The following is an 18,027-nucleotide window of genomic DNA, read 5'->3' as shown; positions in this document are numbered from 1 at the left end:
ACCCAGCCTTAACCGGATGGTCTCCATTCCTCATACAGGGCGTTGTTGGAAAATCTGTGTAGTTCACCTCAAAATGTTTTTGATACTAGTTGTAAGCAGTGAAGACTTCTGATGATATTTGAGTTTTAACTAGGGATTTTGCAGTGCTTAAAGAACGGCTCCCTGATAGAGGATTTTCCTTTACTCTAGTGGGGTGGTTGAGAATTGTTTTGGATAATAGACTCTTTCAGTGATGCCCTTCATGGTATAGCACTTTGAGCAGCCACCCCGGGGTAAGGTCAGCTCGTTACCACATATGTAAGTGTCCACGTGGTGTTGGGTAGATCGATTTGGCAGACAGAGAATGGAAAGAATGAACAACACACTACATTTTCTCCAGCCATCCTAGAGTGGTAGAAAGCATGGGCTTTAGGGATCCATGGCCTCGATTAGAGTTGTGCCTCTGCCACTGCTGTGACCCCTAAAGCAAGTAATTTAACTTCTCTGAGCCTCAGGTTCTTATATATAAAATAGGGATAATAGCAATACTTTAGCTAGCAAGGTTATAATGAAGACTCAAGGAGATAAAACACTTCAAATGCTTATGGGGGCTGGGACATAATAAGCACACAATAGCTATGAGCTCTGATTGTTATTATTTGTTATCAATGAGCATTAAGAGAATGGAAAGACACGATGTAAACATTGCTTTAAGCTCTGGAACTGTAAGTCTCTGCTGGTTTGAATTATTGGTGCCTGGAAAATGTGTTTGGAATTGGAAAGGGGAGACAGCCCTTCCTGTAAGCAGCTTAAAATTTAGTGGGGAGCCAGTTATGTAAACAGCAACTATAGTACTTTAAGTGACTGCATAATGGGAATATGAGCAATGTGAGTGAGGCAGGAGAGAAGGAAAACCTAAGTGGTAATATGAATAGGAGTGTGGCCTAATTTGTTCATCAACGATATTCCTTGAGCTCCCCCTCTATCCCAGGAAGTGTTCCTAGCTCTAGTTGGCTGATTTAGATGGAGTGGGGATATCAGGGAAGGTCACTTTGAAGTTGTAACATTTAATTTCAAATCTGAATGACAACAAGGAGCCAATCACGAGGAGATCGGGGAGAACATGCTGGGGCATGGCATGGGGGGCACGGGATGCGGAGAGACTCTAGCAGGTGCAAATGTTCCAGAATGGGGAGTTTGGCAGGTCTGAGGAACCTGAAGAAAGCCATTGTGTCTGTAGCAGGAAGAGTTAGGGGGAGAGTGATACAGGATGAGGTGGGTAGAGGCCAGATCACAGAGGAATATAAACCATTGCCAGGAAACTTCTTAAGAAAAGGGAAACCACCTGGAGATGAGCTCTTAAAAGGGATGATTTATTTTGCCTCTTCTGAAGGGCTCTGGCCTATTTCCTGTTTTATTCCCTAGGCACTGTTCAAGAAGGACATTGGGACAAGTCTGTCTAGAAGAACTTTTGTAATAGAGTGGTATCTAAGCTGTCCCAGCGGTGGGAACAATCAAAATCTAAAAACTGCAGGAGCCCAGACTGTTCTGAATTAGACTTGAAATTTTGGTTTAGTACTTCTCTTTTAATTTTCCGCTTGGAAATAATTTCAGACTTACAGAAAAAGTTGTAAGAACTGTACAAAGAACTCCCTATCGTCTACCTTTTACTCATAATCACCTGTTAACATTTTGCTGCAGTGCTTTATTGTTTTCTCTTTTTCTCTCTCGTTAAATTAGTTGAGAGAAAGTTGCAAACATCATGGCCTTTAATTCCTAAATATATAAGCACAGTACATGTATCAACTTTAGTAAATTAACATTGTTACACAGACAGTAGGTTCAGGTATTGTTACCTGCTGTCATTTGACCCAGTAATAGCATTTTTTTTCCCTCTGGTACAGGATCCAGTCTGGGATCATCTGTTACACTCGATTGTCAAGTCTCTTTTCATCCGGAACATGTCCTCAGCCTTTCTTTGTTATTATGACATTGACATGTTTGGAAATCATAATGTCTTCTAGTGGTAATAAAATAATAGTTGGCTGTCAAGCACTTACTAGGAGCTCAAGTACTTGACATAGACTATTTCAGTTCATCTTCACAACAATTCTACGAGGCAGATGTATTAATATCCCCATTTTGCAAATGGCAAACCGGAGTTCCCTCTCTCCAGTCAGTAAATATCAAGAATCAGGATCAAGAACCCAGTCCACCTGACTCCAGAGCCAGTGTTTTTGCCTCTTGGACGTGGACATTTGCGTTGTCACTGGTGGATCTTTATAATCCTGAACCCATGCAGGACCATTTGCAGATGAGTCTGCTACAAAAAGGAAATAAAGAAGTGAAGTTGGTAGTGTGGACACAGGCTAAGGAATCAACCCATTTCGCCTCCATCTGTGGTGGGACATAGGACTATCCCCTTCAGGTTCTTGCACCCATTTCCCTCCTCTCTAAAATGTCAGTGGTCATATTGCCATTCATTCAACAATAAATGTTTAAGTGTCTGCTGCATCCCAGTCATTGGTCTTGGAAGGAATTCCATAATATTGAATTTATTATTATTAAATGAAGAACAGTGCAATGAAAAATGTGATTATTCTCCTTGATGGTGACCCACTATAGTATTGGAGGCTGTGCTTGGAGTTATACGCTGCTTTCACCTTTGACTTTACCTTTGGCCAGTAAGTAAATCCTCCAGGTAGGATGAGAAGTGGTGTTTCTGAAAAGCTGTGTGGTTTGCTTGTAATTCCCAGCGGTGAAGTTTAAGTAGATCTAAGTTTGTCGGTATGAGAAGCATTACCTCTCTTAAAGAAATAGACTGGTTTTATTATCACTGTTGTAAGAATCCAAAATAGTTTTTAAAGCAGTCTAATTACCCTCAAGGCCTTTTGAGTCAAGTAGCTTTGTCCCCAGATGACTTATATGGAAACCCGAGACCAAGAAAAGTAAAAACAGATGTGAAGGAACTTGCAGAAGACCATTTACACTGGGATGGGCCATTTGCTTTTAGCTTTTGTATTTCAGACAAGCGCAAAAGTTCTGTCCTGGGTTAACTAGCAGTGTTATTTTATCATCATGGGATAAAACAGTTCTCCCCTCTAGAGTAGTTTTTAATGCCTGAAATGATGATGATAGTAACAAGAAAAAATGCAAATAATACTAATAATAGTCATCATCTGTATCCAGTTTTCTCTGTGTCAGCCACTGTTCCAAGCACTCTACATGTACTGACTAAATGAAGTCTCACACTTGCCCTATGCATTGGGTGTTATTAGTATGCCTTAAGAAAACAGCCGTTTCCTTATAGAATAATAATGGGCATTTGGGCTTCAAAGAAAAGCTTCTCCTTGGATGCACTAAAGCCCATTTGTGCTGTGGAGGCTTCTGCCAACCAAACAAGAGTTTCTAAACATTTTGAAGCTTTTATTTTATGTTTTCTGTTGCATCCCCTGTGCCAGAAACTCTACTTCCAGTGAATTGTTGGAAGGAAGCATAGTTGCACATTAAGTATGTCTGCTGTAAGCACATTTAATGTCTCAGAACTTCCAGTGAAGCCTCATGGAACTCTGGGTTTATAGCATTTTAGCAATTCCTAGTTGAAAGGGACCTTACAGCCAGCCCAACCTGCTCAGAAAAATGAGGTGAAGAGAGCCGATGTGATGTGCATAAAGTCACACAGCAAATTAATGACAGACCCAAGCCTCAGACTCTAGACTTATAACTCCTAGCCTACATCTTTTTATTTTTGAACCTTTGTACTTTGCTGCCTTGTTAAACACAATTAAGGAACCTACAAAGTGTGCTGTTCGGCTGGAGTAGAAAAATGAAATGGACAGTTATAACTATTAACCTAGTTCATAAATTCCAATGGATGAAAGCTTTTATTCACCTTTACTTGGAAAAACAGCCAAAGTGAAGGAAAATTAAGAGTAGAGCATACAGAGCACAGTTGTTATAGTGGAATTACTGCAAAAAATAATAAGACGGAAACCAAGTTTAAGATCAATAAGAGCGTGGCCAGGACCAGGGAATATTGAGTCTTACACCTACTAAAGAAAGTTTAGGTGGTAGGTTCCCTGCTCCAGTGCTTGAACTGTCACAGTACAAGGCCTGCAAGTGTGTGATATCAGTTTGCGAATGTTCTGGTTGAAGCTGTACCAAATGGGATTCAATGATTCCGATTCAGCTGACACCAAGTGAATACTTGTCACGTACTTGACACTGGCGATGGACGAGACACAGGCCCTGCCTTATTAAGGAGAGTCAGAAGTAGCCATGGGAGGAAAATAGCTGTACAAGGGACTCGACTCTGTGGTGGAGATACGGGACGTGTGTTGCAGATGTACAAAGAAGAGTGTCTGTCATTCACTCTGGCCAGAGGGTAAAGGCTTCCTGAGGAAGGTAGCATTTTCAAGAAATGCCATCAGTGAGACATAAAATGTTGGCAGAGAGAGAGAGAGAAATCTAGAGGAAAGAGCAAGTATTCCATTTAGGATTGGGGTTTGGTGGCAGTGGAAGAGTTAGGGCAGATCCCTTTCTTCTGTCCTCTATTCCCTTCCCCCCAGCAGATGGGAATTAAAGCTCAAATAGAAATGGGGCACCTGGGTGGTTGGTCAGGCAGCCGACTTCTGCTCAGGTTATGGTCTCACAGTTTGTGAGCTCGAGCCCTGCATTGGGTTCTCCACTCTCAGCACAGACCCTGCTTTGGATCCTTTCTCCTTCTCTCTCTGCCCCTTCTCTCTCTCTCTCTCTCTCTCTCTCTCTCTCTCTCTCTCTCTCTCTCTCTCCCTCTCCCTCTCTTTCTCTCTCTCCCTCTCTCTCTCTCTCCTCTCCGTCAAAAATAAACATTAAAAAAACAAAAAACTCAAGTAGAATCTAGCTTGCCTGTGGTAAAGGAGGTTATTTCCCCACTGGAGTTGCAAGGGTCCAGGTTATCTTATAGCCTGTGTTCGTGGTAGTTGGCGTTGGGACCCTAGGATAAGGCAACTATCTCTACATGGTAGCTTCCTGGCGGCTTCACTCAACTCCTGGCACAGTCAGCCTCCAATTAGCGCTTTTCTGTTTGTGAAAATGATGGGCCGAGCAAGGGCGCACTTTTACAACTGGCAGGACTGAAGAAAGTTGTTTAAGGGAGGCCAGGGGCAAATGCCCTTGGGCATTTGACCTTTTAATAAGTCCCTCTCAGGTTCATCCTTGTCTCTGTTACCACACACGGGATTAAAAAAATGGCACCATGTCTCTCAACAAAGGCTAGATTCCCCCATAGTCCCATGCGGCCTCTCCTTGTGCTTCAGCAATGCCTTGTTTCCCCTTTTCTCACGTTCTGGCCTCTGGCACACACAGTTGTAGGTGACTGGACTTCAGAGACAGAGGAGTAGGACCTTGTCTCTTCCATTCACTGTTACCTTTCCCTGTGCTGCTACACAGTGCGCACTCAATATATATAAGGAATCATTTGAAGAAACTGCTCAGGATTTCCAGACATACTATGTGCAGCCGTGGTTTCAAGTTCTTGCGGCTTTCAAAGCTCTGTATACCTCATTGCCTGGGCTGGTTCAGATTTAAAGAGACTCAGTGAATCCTTACTATCGTTATTGTCTATTCAGGATTTGAGGTGCCTTCCTCCTCGGGCCCAAGTTTCCTCTCTGTTTCAGCTAACGCCACACATATCAGAGTCAGTGCCTGCTGGGCTTTAGTTGAGCCTCCTGGGCTTAGGCCAGGGTATCCCATGTGCCCAGGATCCCCTTTCTAGAGGGTGACTGGGCCCAAGTGCCCTGCCTTTGTCTGGGAGGCAATCTGATGTTCCAGAATAGCACTGGATGTAGATAGAGTCAAGGGACTGGTTTTATGGCATGGTAAGTCCCCTTGTCCCGAAGTCTGTTCCACCGACCTGTGAATCAGGATCTTTGATGCCTGTTTGTTCATGGGGTGGTAGTGGGTCCTTAGTCGACTGTCAAATGCAGACCCAGGGTCAGGCTTTAGTCTTTATATGATGGCAGTCCATGGGAAAATGGAGAACGTGCAGACTTGCCAGCCAGAGATTTTAATTAGTCTTCTCCCTTCCCCAAGGGGCTCATAAGGAACCAAAGAGGCTGATTTCAAAACTATTTTATTTAAAACAAAGCCAAAGGAACAGTAAGAATAGCTACAATGTGAGTGCCATGCTAAGTACTTTGCTAAGATTAATCCTATTTAATCTTCAAGACTGAACCCTATAAATTCAGTCTTTCAGCCCAGTTTTACTCATGAGGTAGGTGGGTAAGTAAGTGACTTTCCCAAGGGCACATGGCAAAAGACAGCAGCAGCTTCTAACCTAGGTGGTCTGTCCCCAGTGCCCCATCCTCTCATACTCTTAACTTGCCATGTTTTAGCAACCCAGGAAGAGAGAGATTGTGTGTCTTCTGTACACTTTTAAGGGATCTGTTATTGCTGAGAGCTGCTCCTCATTCACACTGCGTCTGTCCTGAGTAAGTTCCCACTCAGGGCTATGGGGTCCCTTTTCTGGAAGGCTGTCTTGGTGGCCTGGCCGGGCTGCTATGGGAAAGGAGAGGTTATCTTCTGGGGCCTTTCCAACACCGTGACACGTGTGGGCAAAGCCGTCTATGTTGGAAGAAGCATCCGTGATGCTAGTGGAAGCCCCACAGAGTGTTGACACAGGGTCTGTTTGTCTATGCAGGTGTTATCCCACACTCGCGTGACACAAAATGCCCTTCAATGGTGAGAAGCAATGTGTGGGTGAAGATCAGCCAAGCGATTCAGACTCTTCCCGGTTTTCCGAAAGCATGGCTTCCCTCAGTGACTCTGAGTGCTCCAGGCAGAGTTTTACGAGCGACTCTTCCAGCAAATCCAGCTCTCCTGCTTGTAAGCTGACGGGGAGCAGGGGCTAGGGGTGGCCGAGGGGAGGTGGTTCTAGACATGTGTGCTGGATTTTAAAACTCCTAAATGAATGAGAGCAAAGTATAGACTCCCCCGGTTTCTAAATGTACCATAATAGCACTGCAAAGGCAGAAGTAAGTAGCCACTAACGTTTACCACCTAACCATTTTTATTTTCATTACAGTCTCTGATATGCTTTGCTTTGACTATAAATCAGGTCCATAAACCCCACCTGTCTTTTCTCTTAAGCAGTGGAAAGCCACTCCCTCTTGAGATCACTTCTTGGACACATTCAAGGATAAATTCAAATTGGTCTTCTCTAATCATTGCCGATTTAAATGAAAGGAAACATGCCCCAATTCAAGGGTCAGGCAGGAAGTGAAATAATCTAAAGGGTTTCCTACTGATTTCAAAAACTGTTGTGCAAATCACCCCAGAAAAGTAGCCACGAGGAGAATTACTACACCAGGGACGTAAGAAAGAGTTTAAAAAGTGGCCACAGTGCAGGAGACGTCTTTTTCCCCTTTTGTGTGTGACAGCTATAAAGGTGTGTAAAGCCAGTGTTTTTTCTTTTTCTTTTTTAGCTTTTTAATTGACATCTTGTATAGGAAATGTAACATCTTAAAAGACAAAGCAAATGCAGAAAGAAACAACAACATAATCAAATGCCCACTTCAAAAAGTTTGTTCATTTGTGTTTAAATTTGTGCAATCTCATTTTTAAAACATGTGGAAAGTACATGAGTGTAGAGAAAAGAAGATTTTGCCTATATCACCCAAAAGTGACAGCTGGCAGCACTTTGTCACATTCACTTTTCACATTGACACATGTGTATATGTAGGTGTAGACTGTTTTCACTTAGAATTATAATTAAAATGTTTACCTATGAGGATATACTTTTAAGACATTTAGGGGTGCCTGGGTGGCTCAGTTAGTTAAGTGTCTGACTCTTGATCTCTGCTCAGGTCATGATCTCACGGTTCATGGGGTTGAGCCCCATATTGGGTTCCACATTGAGCTTGGAGACTGCTTAAGATTCTCTCCCTCTGTCCCTCTCCTCTGCTCACTCTCTCTCTCTAAAATAAAAAAAAAAAATTGTTTTAAATTAAAAAAATGTAAATTACTTCATCAAATGACTATATAATAAATTTATTTAATCATTGATTTATCATTGGACATTTAGTTAATTTCCTTTTTTTTTTTTTTTGGCTGTTACAAATAGTGCTTTATGGTACATAAAGCCTTTCCAGGAATTCCTTTGGATACAATTGGATTATTGGACCCCAGAGTACAGACATTTTTGAGAAGAATCTTAATGAGCCAGAGAATTGGGAAAGGAATTAACTAGCAGTCACCCAGCTTTCTGTGCTTTTTGTCATTTTTTATATTATATATATGGGGTTGATGCCTCCAACAGGGTACCTAGGCATCTTGACGAGGGACTTTGCTAATTCCATATATCACCATTTTTTCCTCTTCTTCCCCCTCCTCTTCCTCATGGTCTTCCTCTTCTTCCTCCTTCTCCTCTTCTTTTAGAAATTATTTTAGGTAGCAATATATTGCCAGTCAGTATTGTTTTTTGAGGAAATGATTTTTAAGTAATTGAAGCTAAGAGTTCCAATAGTGATTTTTAAAAGACATGACTTATTAGAACAATTGTCTAGAATAATCTTTAGAAATAATCAGAATAATTCTTTATTTACTACTTCTGACTGAAAAGTAGATTATCCAGTTTACCAGATTAATTTTATTTTAATCATCTACATTTATTAAGTTCTTACTATGTTCTTCTTTACTAATCACCTCAAGACAGCCCTATGAGGAGATATGTTATACCTAGTGAAGTCGAATGATAACAACCAATTGGTAAAAATTGGAGCCAAACCCAAGCATTATGCTATACCACCTATACTTTTAGAAGTTATAGTTTTAAGAAATCCGTTATTTCATTTTGAATGTGCTTAAATTAATGAGTTATGAATTACAGAATAAAAGTAGTCTTATCAAGTTCCTGCAGAGTACGTGTAATAAATGCAGATATCAATAGGTACTAAAATATAAGGTGATTTAATAAAAGAAAGGTAACTTATAATAGCTTCTATTAATAAGATAGTCTCTAAAACACTTGAGAATTTTTTTTATCAATAGAGTAACTGAAACTATCAAAGGAGTTCTTAAATTTTTGAAGTCTTAAGTAGTAAGCAGAGGAATCTACCCAATTTAGTATGTATTCTTCTTATTTGTAAAACCCTGCATGTGTACGTTGGGATAACTTACACTCTGTCTGCATTCAGAGGCTTCACTGGATGACAACTTTTCCATGACATGAACCGGATTTTGTTTTTCTTTCAGCAACAAGCCCTCCCAGGGTAGTAACATTTGACGAAGTGATGGCTGCAGCAAGGAACTTATCAAACATGACACTTGCTCATGAAATTGCTGTAAATGAGAACTTTCAATTGAAACAAGATGCCCTCCCTGAGAACAGGTAACCCGGAGGCATTTGTGTGTGTAAACTGAGCTGCAGATCCTCACACATACACACACACACACACACACACACACACACACACACACACACACATACACACACGTTCACACTGATTCCTAGAAGTCTTGTACATATCCACTGAGAGTGAACATTGGTTAGTTCTCTAACAAGGTCTTATACTTGTTTTCAAAACCACTCCTCTAGGGTACATTTACCCATAATTTTAGAACTCAGTGTGTACGTCACTTTCTGTGGAAAGCGTTTCCTGACACTCCTGAGCATACCAGACCACATTAAATCCCCTTCCTAAGGACTCCTGTTGCCCCTTCTGCCTCCCTTTGTTAAGAAGTCTTTATGTTCAGTGTCTGTCTCTCCCATGTGACCAAAACACCATAATGGAAGAACTATATCTATATCATTTGGGGCTCTATCCCCATTGCCTAGCAGAATGCCTGACATACAGTACGTACTCAAGAAATGTTTGCAGATTGGCTTATTAAAAACTGATATTCAGGTTGCAAAAGATAAATCAATGTAGCTGAGCTGCCAAAGTGCTAAGAACAGGTGATCCAGAAGCGTCTGGTGGTAGGAATCACAACTACATGGGCATCCCTGGTTAACCTCAGTCCCCGCCCCCTCCCCAAAACCCGGGGACCTTTAGTAAGAGCCACACCCTATATCCTACCTCAACCTCTCTGACTTTGTTGGCTCATAAATCCCCTGGGACAGAGAAGAGAAAAGGCTTGAGGCCATAACTACAGGTAAGTCATCTTTAGAGGCAAAGTTAGCTCATGAATAATGGCATTAAATCTTCAACCTCACAGTATCATTTATAAATCCAGAGGCATTCCTTCTATCAGTTAAGACAACATGTCATATTTGATTCTATTTAGAGGTTTTATGCTTATTTGTTTTAAAGCAGGAAAAATAGGAAACGTAACAACTTTCCTTCTTTAAAATCCAGATTGTAGTCCTGCTCCTGAGGACATTATTCATAATAATCACTAATATTTTTTAAGATTACTGGCCAAAATAGGTATATCTGTTTGGTTTTCCATGGTAACTGCATTTCACCACAATCCTTCATACCAGCTCTACTGCTACACCCCTAGGCCAGGCCACCATCGTTGTCTGACCTCTACTCTTTCAGTCCTAATTGGTTGCCCTGTCTCCGTCCTTAGCCCCCCATAGTCCATCCTCTCCATTCACACAGTAGCCAGAGTGATCATTCTGAAGGGTTAATCAGAGAAGGTCATTTCTTTGCTTAAAATCCTTCAGTGGTTTTCTATTACACTTAGAATAAGAAACCCAAACTTCTACAAACCCATATGTTTGGCAGAAAGTATGGCAGCAAGGCTCCACTTCCTGACCACGTCTTTTACTCCTGCCCCTCCTGCCTGCTGCATTTCTGCCAAACTGGCTTCCTTGCTGACCTCGGAGTATACTGGCTTGATCCTGTCCCAGGAACTTTGTCCTTCTTCTTCCTTCTTTTTTAATGTTGTTCCCCTAGATTTGCACTGGCTGCTTTTTTTCTCCTCATTCAAGTCTCAACTGAAAGGTCACTGTGCTAGGGAAGCGTTCTTCAACCTCCCGGTGAAGGCAGCACCCTCTCCATCACTGTGTACCACACTGTCTTACTCTGTCTTCCTCATGGTTCTGAAATTGCCTTATTCATTTTTAATGTGTTTTGTTTTTGTCTTTCTGTCCCTGCTAACAGATAAGCTTTTTGAGAACAGACAACTTTCTTTTTTACTACAGTAACCGCAGCACCCAAAACAGGGCCTGGCACATATTGGATGTCATATAAACATTTATTGACTGACTAATAAAAATGAATGCTTGAAGTTTACAATGTGGGAGTATTTGTGCTTTAAATTCAAAAGCTGTGAATACAGGCCATAGCAAAAGCAGTTGAGGATCAGGCAGACTCTGGATTTGAATCCTGGCTCTGCTGAGACCATTTCTGAGCCTCACGTTCCCCAAGGACGTGATGGGGACTAAAACGCTTCAAATGCGTGCTCATGGGCATCCGAGCGCCTGGACCATAAGGATTTTGATACTCTGGGAAATAGGAATACCTCTCTCCTTCCTTTTCTGCCTTAGCTGGAAAATGTGAGCAAGGAAAGTGAAATGCAAACTTAGGACAACTAACTTTATTTAAAAATAAAATAGCATGTTATGAGCTGTTGATTTTTCAGATGGCTTTTTACAAATGGCCAAGTTGTTACCTTTTAAAATGTGGCTGACTCTCATATTCTACTAAATATTGTCTTTGGGGGAAAAGACTTGGCAAAATATGTCTGATTTCTGATACTTAGCAAGAATGCTTGTAAATGATTTGATTGATCTCATTCCCCTCCCCCCCCACCCCATCATCCTCCAGAAAATTAAAAAGCTGAAAAATATCTTTCAGCCTTTAGGAAACCTTACATTTAAACTCTGATGTCCCTGCAGGAGCTATAAAGTTATAGCTCTTCCTTGGTCGATCCATTCAAGCCACGTACATAAGGCTGGTAAAGTCAAGAGTGAAAGTCCATCCCAGCAGTGTTTGCCTTTCTCATTGTTCTGAAGTTGCTCAGGAGGGTCAACACTAGAAATAGCATTTATGCTGAGTAAATCTAGTCAGGAAACTAGAATAAGTTTTAACATTTAAAGTTGCTGAGTAGAATATAGCATTTGCAGTTATGGAAGCAATTTTAACTCACACTCCTCAGAAAGCTGATTTTAATGTCTCATGGCATTATTGTATGTTTAGCTATTTGTACTCTAAAAAGGAAAAATAAGGACATGTGCATAACTATGAAGTTATTAATTCATTTATCATGCCTTCATCAAACACTCACTGTATGCCAGGTACCGTGCTAGGTACAGTGGCAGGTACTTAGAAGAAGTTATGGCCTCTGCCTGGGAGAGATGTGTGCCCTATGTAGAGGATGGAGACACCTAAGTAAGTACAGTGCAGGGAAATATGTGATTTTCCTAAAACTGTTGCCAAATGGTGTAGGAGTTCAGTAGGGATGTGTATTTAAATGTGCACCTATGTTAGTTCAGTGACATAAGGGGTGAGGCAAAGTGGCCACCTATTCTATTGTGAGCTCTTCCTGGGATGGTTCCTATTCCAGCAGTGTGGTCTGGCTGACTTTAAATGGGACATCTAAGCTGCGGTTGGCAGCCTGTCCCATGCATGTCTCCTTGGGGCCAACCTGTTCTATTCTGTGCAATGAAACTTTAGCTGTTGAGGAAAGAGCAACTTTTCCATAGCTCAGACCAAAAATCTAGAACACGTCTAAAGATCCAAAGAGCAGCTGGGCAAGTTATGGCATCTCCCAAAGGTACGATTTTAAGAACTTACTGAAAGCTGTAGCAAGAAGGCATTTTTAAAGTCGAGGGGAAACTCCTAGGACAGGATATTAAATGACACAAGTGTATACTATACCTATAGATTATTCTCAACTATATAAAAACATGCATTGAACAAGGGAAATATGTCAAAAGATTAAAATGAGATTATGGGCCATTTTTATTCTCTGGTGTTTTTTTTTTTCTTAATTTTGTAAGATTTCTACAATGAACACATTTCTTTCATAATCAGGAAAAATAGTGCTTATTTTTAAAAACAATTCATTTCCTTCCTGTAGCTTGGCCAGTCGAGTGAAGCACATTGTCCACCAGGCCTTCTGGGACGTCTTGCAGTCAGAACTGAATGCCGAGCCTCCGGAGTATGAACATGCCATCAAACTGTTTGAAGAAATCAGAGAGGCAAGTTGATGTTGTCTGTATTAATTAGTAATTCTTTTCCCCGAAGACTGTTTTTGCGTCCTTCAAAGGGTGCTGGAGATTCTTTTTGGAAAACTGAGTAAGTCCGGTCACTGGAAGGGTGTTTTCCGAAGTGCACTTCCCCGGGGCGGGGTGGAGGCAAGGGAACTCCGGCAGTGGAAGGAGCGAGCGCAGGGTGACGCTTAGCACACCGAGTGGTTGGTCACAGCAAGTCAAGAGCACAGACTCAGGAGCTAGAAACCTGGTTTAGCAATGGGTTTAGCAACAGCTTTCCAATCCTTCAGTCTTAGCGTTCTGAGAATTGTAAGAATTAAGTGATAGGGCGGAGTTTTAGTGAACATTCACGAAGCCCTTGCTCTATACCATACGCTAGATTATTCATTTATCGTTACCATAATGCTGTGAGGTAGTTACCACTGTTACTCTTACTGAATAAAAAGGAGCTGAGTTCCCTCACTTGCCCACAGTTACCCAGCTTTGAGGGATGGAGAGGGATTGGAATCGAAGTGCTCGGGCTCAGAGCCCGTCCTCCTAACCATGTGCTGTGTGTGTAAGCACAGTGTCTGCTGTGTGGTGAATACTCAGGATAGGTTGCCTGAGGAATATATAATAAATATCTTATATGTAAAATATACTAACGTAGCCCATGGGGTGTTTCCATCTGCTCTTCTTTAATTTTTTTTTAATGTTTATTTATTTTTGAGAGAGAGAGAGGCAGAGTGCGAGTAGGAGAGGGGCAGAGAGAGAGGGAGGCACAGAATCCGAAGCAGACTCCAGGCTCCAGGTTCCGAGCTGTCAGCACAGAGCCTGATGCAGGGCTCGAACCCACGAGCCGTGAGAGTGAGATCATAACCTGAGCCGAAGTTGGACACTTAACCAAGTGAGCCACCCAGGCGCCCCTCATTTGCTCTTTTTTAAATGGTTCTTTGGAGCCATGATCTGCAACTTATTCCTTCCTTACATGGTTTATTTGTAAACTTTTTGAAGTTATTTCAGTAATACTGCTTTCTTGCCAGTTGCTCTCATTCTGGTAGTTTCAGTAACTTCCCATGAGTAGTGGCAAGTTGGAGGGGGGCTTTAATGCAGAAGGTAGAGCTTTCTTTTTAGATTTGAGACATTGGAGTGCTCCTCTGACCCACCACCAGTCAGTGTAGACTTCTGTGGCACCCAGGGCATTAAAATATGGACAAGGAGCTTGGTCTTCTAGACACTGAAATAAAAAATGACAACCCTTATTCACGTAAGAATGCCAGTAACTTTTCTTTCCTTTCCCTGTGTAGATTCTCCTTTCTTTTCTGACTCCTGGTGGCAACCGGCTTCGCAACCAGATCTGTGAAGTTTTAGACACAGACCTAATCAGGCAGCAGGCTGAGCACAGTGCTGTTGACATCCAAGGCCTGGCCAACTATGTCATCAGTATCATGGGAAAGCTCTGTGCTCCTGTGCGAGATGACGACATCAGAGAGCTGAAGGCTACCAACGACATCGTGGAGGTGCTGAGGTTAGCACTTTCCCTGCTTGCATTTTCTTTCTTTTTGTTTGTTTGTTTATTTATTTATTTTTGAGAGAGTGAGCACAAGACGGGGAGAGAGAGGGGGAGACAGAGAATCCAAAGCATGCTCCAGGCTCCGAGCTATCAACGCAGAGCCCAACCCAGGGCTTGAACCCACAAACTGTGAGATCATGTCCCGAGCCTAAGTCAGACGCTTAACCGATTGAGCCAGACAGGTGCTCACAGCTTGCATTTTCTGAGAGTACCTTTCAGTTCATTCAAAAGGGAAGTGTGGAATTGAGGAACACAGAATAATTTCTGGTCTTCCAAAGGAATCCTTGACCCTAGGAGAAACCAGAGAAGCAAGGAGCAAGTCAGTCATTTGCCCTGAACATAGAATTTTCAGATAGAATGACCTAACAAAGTTGTTAGTTGGTCTGTGGGGGGCCCTGGAGATGCAGTGAGGAAAAAGACAGATACAGTCTCTGACCAGGGAGTTTACAGTCCAATGGGAAAACAGACCTCGGACAAGGAATTGCAATTGTGGTAAGTGCTATGGGAGGGGATGTACAGGGGATTAACAGAGCTTCTAGCAGAGGGACCTAATCCAGTCAAGGATCTAGGAAGAGGTCTTTATGAGTTAGGGTAATGGTAGCTGCTATGACACATAACCCCTGAACTCTTGGTGATTTAACCAGTATAAGTTTCTCATGTCACAGTCTGAAGCAGGGGTTCTTGGTCAGGCAGCTTTCCACATGTTATTTGGGGACCCAGGTTCCTTCTATCCTTGATCCCACTGTTGCCCAAGGCCCCTTGGAGTCCTGTACATTCAGCTAGTGAATGGGAAAGAGATCGGGGAAGGCATACCCAGTGTTCTACCTCTTCAGCCCAGAAGAGACAGATTCCACTGACTGTAACCAGTCCTGTGGTCCCACCTAGTTTGAAGGAGGCCTGGGAAACGTGGTTGCTGTCTGGAAATACATTTCCCTAGCCACAAATATATACTGTGGAAAAAGCACAGACCTTTGGTGGTCACCTAACCATTTCTGCCACTGCTTCCCTGAGGAAATGAGGTATACTTTAAAATTGTAAGGGTCTAATTCTGGCTGTATAAACAATAACTTCTTTGTGATCCCAGAGGAAAGAGGAGTCTATAATAGTTTTCACCAATGAGAGGAACTCCCCCCACCCCCGCCTTTTTTTTTTTTTTTTTTTTTTTGTGAATACAGCCACGTTGAAAATTAAGTTTTATGTAATAGTATTGGAAAGGTAGGAGGAGGAAACTGGTATGCGTAGAGCAGGTAACTTACGTTACTAACTGGGGCAAGTCGATAACCTCTCAAAGTCACACTTTACTCCATCAGTGAAATGGGCTGTATGTGTCCGTAGAGTTGTGTTCAGCTCTGGCATACAGTGACTCTTCAGTTGCAGAATCCATGCTCTGAGTTACCTTATTACCCACGTGTGGTATCCCATTTGTGGTCTTCATCCTGGTCATCTATCAAGCACCTACTGGGGACCACTGTTCCTTCCATGATGCGTTCATAATCTCATCGACTCTCTACAACATCCCTCCAAGACTGATCTTGTCTCTTCTTGCACAGATGAGGAAACTTGCACGGAGAGATTGAGTAATTTATGCCTGGCCACAGAGCTAGTCAGTTGCAATGCTGCATTTGAGCCCAGGCGTGCCCAATTCGAAACTGAAGTATTTTTCCCCTGTGCCTTACTTCCCTGTCCTTTTTCTTCTTTTCTCCCCACCCCACCCGCGTTCCCTTAGGAGGAAAAACCAAGTACACTATGTACAGACTCCTTAAAAGTTTAGGGCTTTCCAGTGAAAATTCCTTCTTGAATCTTTGTCTCATTGTTAAGACTCATTGCTTATGCTTTCTACTGTCTACCAGTTCACTGCTGGGTGTAATGGATCAGTTGGAGGTATTGTATTTGCTAAAGCAAATACTCTTGAGATCTGTGAAGAATAAATTTGGGATGCATGTGTAATGCCTTCTATGAAAAGTGGCCTTGCCAATGGCAGTTGGAATTTCAAAACCATTTAGGGGATGTTTATATTTTCCAGCCTGTAAAATAGATTGCAGTTAATGAATTTCAGCTTAATTTCTTAATCACCTCTTTAACTATTTTCACTCTAAAATTTTTAGACAAATATTTCATGTCCTGGACCTCATGAAAATGGACATGGTCAATTTTACAATTAGGAGTCTTAGACCACATCTTCAACGCCAGTTGGTGGATTATGAGAGAACCAAGTTCCAAGAAATTTTAGAAGAAACTCCAAGTAAGTACAATATAATGTGTATATGTTGAAACTAAGTGGAAATATGATGCGTTATATTTTGGTATCTTAAGGAGTGTCACTAAAGAATGTTGACTTTTCTGTTAAACATTTTTGTAACTTCTAAAATTGACATCACAAATTTATAGCTGTTTGCTGTGTCTCAAGCACTATTCATTTCTTCATGTATTAAAAAATACATATTTAGGGGCGCCTGGATGGCGCAGTCGGTTAAGCGTCCGACTTCAGCCAGGTCACGATCTCGCGGTCCGTGAGTTCGAGCCCCGCGTCAGGCTCTGGGCTGATGGCTCGGAGCCTGGAGCCTGCTTCCGATTCTGTGTCTCCCTCTCTCTCTGCCCCTCCCCCGTTCATGCTCTGTCTCTCTCTGTCCCAAAAATAAATAAAAAACGTTGAAAAAAAAATTAAAAAAAAAAAAATACATATTTATTGAGCACTTGCTGTGCCCCAGATACTAGGATTGCTGTGGATCCCAGTTGCTGTGGATACCGCAGTGAACAAAACAATGTCGTGACCCCTGGGGAGCTGACATTCTAGTAGGCATGACAGACAAACAAATAAGCATGTATTGTCAGATGTGTTAAGTGCTATGAAGAAAAGTAGGAAAAAGGACAGATAGCAATGGGGCAGGAGTGGGGGAGGTGGTGTTTTTTAAGACAAGGTAGACTGAGATGAGAAGACCTCTCTAAGAAGGAACGTTTGAGCAGAGTTTGCAAAGGGAAGAGGAAGGGGCGTATGAAGATGTGAGAAAAGAACATTCCAGCCAGAGGGAGCTGCAGGTACGAAGGCGCTGAGACAGAAGCGTGTGTGTGAAGTTGGACAGACACACCACAGATAGTGTGGCTGGAGTAGAGCAGGCAGGGAGAGAGTGGGCGGAGACGAGGCCAAGAGGTAGACAAAGGCAGGTCATACAGAACCTTGCTAGGAAATGAGAGCTTAGAGTTTATTCCAAGTTTTGACAGGAAGTCATTGGAGAGTTTTGTGCAGGGGAGCAACATGTGATTTGCATTTTTAAAGACCGCCCTGGCTCCCGGGTAGAGAGAGAATAGATGGTACGGGAGCAGAGAGGGAAACAGTGGCACCATGTAGGCGGTATTG

General features: G+C 42.3%; 1 protein-coding gene across 2 annotated transcripts in view; it reads left to right on the top strand.

Moving 5' to 3' along the window:
• The window catches only part of TCP11L2 (t-complex 11 like 2), a 41,614-nt gene that overhangs the window by 1,940 nt on the left and 21,647 nt on the right, over positions 1 to 18,027 (top strand). For both annotated transcript variants that reach the window (XM_019446666.2, XM_019446668.2), the window contains exons 2-6: positions 6,659 to 6,843; positions 9,211 to 9,346; positions 12,988 to 13,108; positions 14,407 to 14,627; positions 16,778 to 16,914. In XM_019446666.2, the coding sequence (XP_019302211.2) occupies positions 6,687 to 6,843; positions 9,211 to 9,346; positions 12,988 to 13,108; positions 14,407 to 14,627; positions 16,778 to 16,914 (772 nt within the window). In that variant the 5' untranslated portion in view covers positions 6,659 to 6,686. The remainder of the gene's footprint in view (positions 1 to 6,658; positions 6,844 to 9,210; positions 9,347 to 12,987; positions 13,109 to 14,406; positions 14,628 to 16,777; positions 16,915 to 18,027) is intronic.

The sequence above is a fragment of the Panthera pardus genome, unplaced genomic scaffold (genome assembly GCF_024362965.1).
Source record: "Panthera pardus isolate Hobbes unplaced genomic scaffold, ASM2436296v1 HiC_scaffold_6, whole genome shotgun sequence".
In the NCBI taxonomy this organism is placed as follows: Eukaryota; Metazoa; Chordata; class Mammalia; order Carnivora; family Felidae; genus Panthera; species Panthera pardus.
Note: the sequence above shows the minus strand (reverse complement) of the source record. Positions and strands in the feature narration are given on the sequence as shown.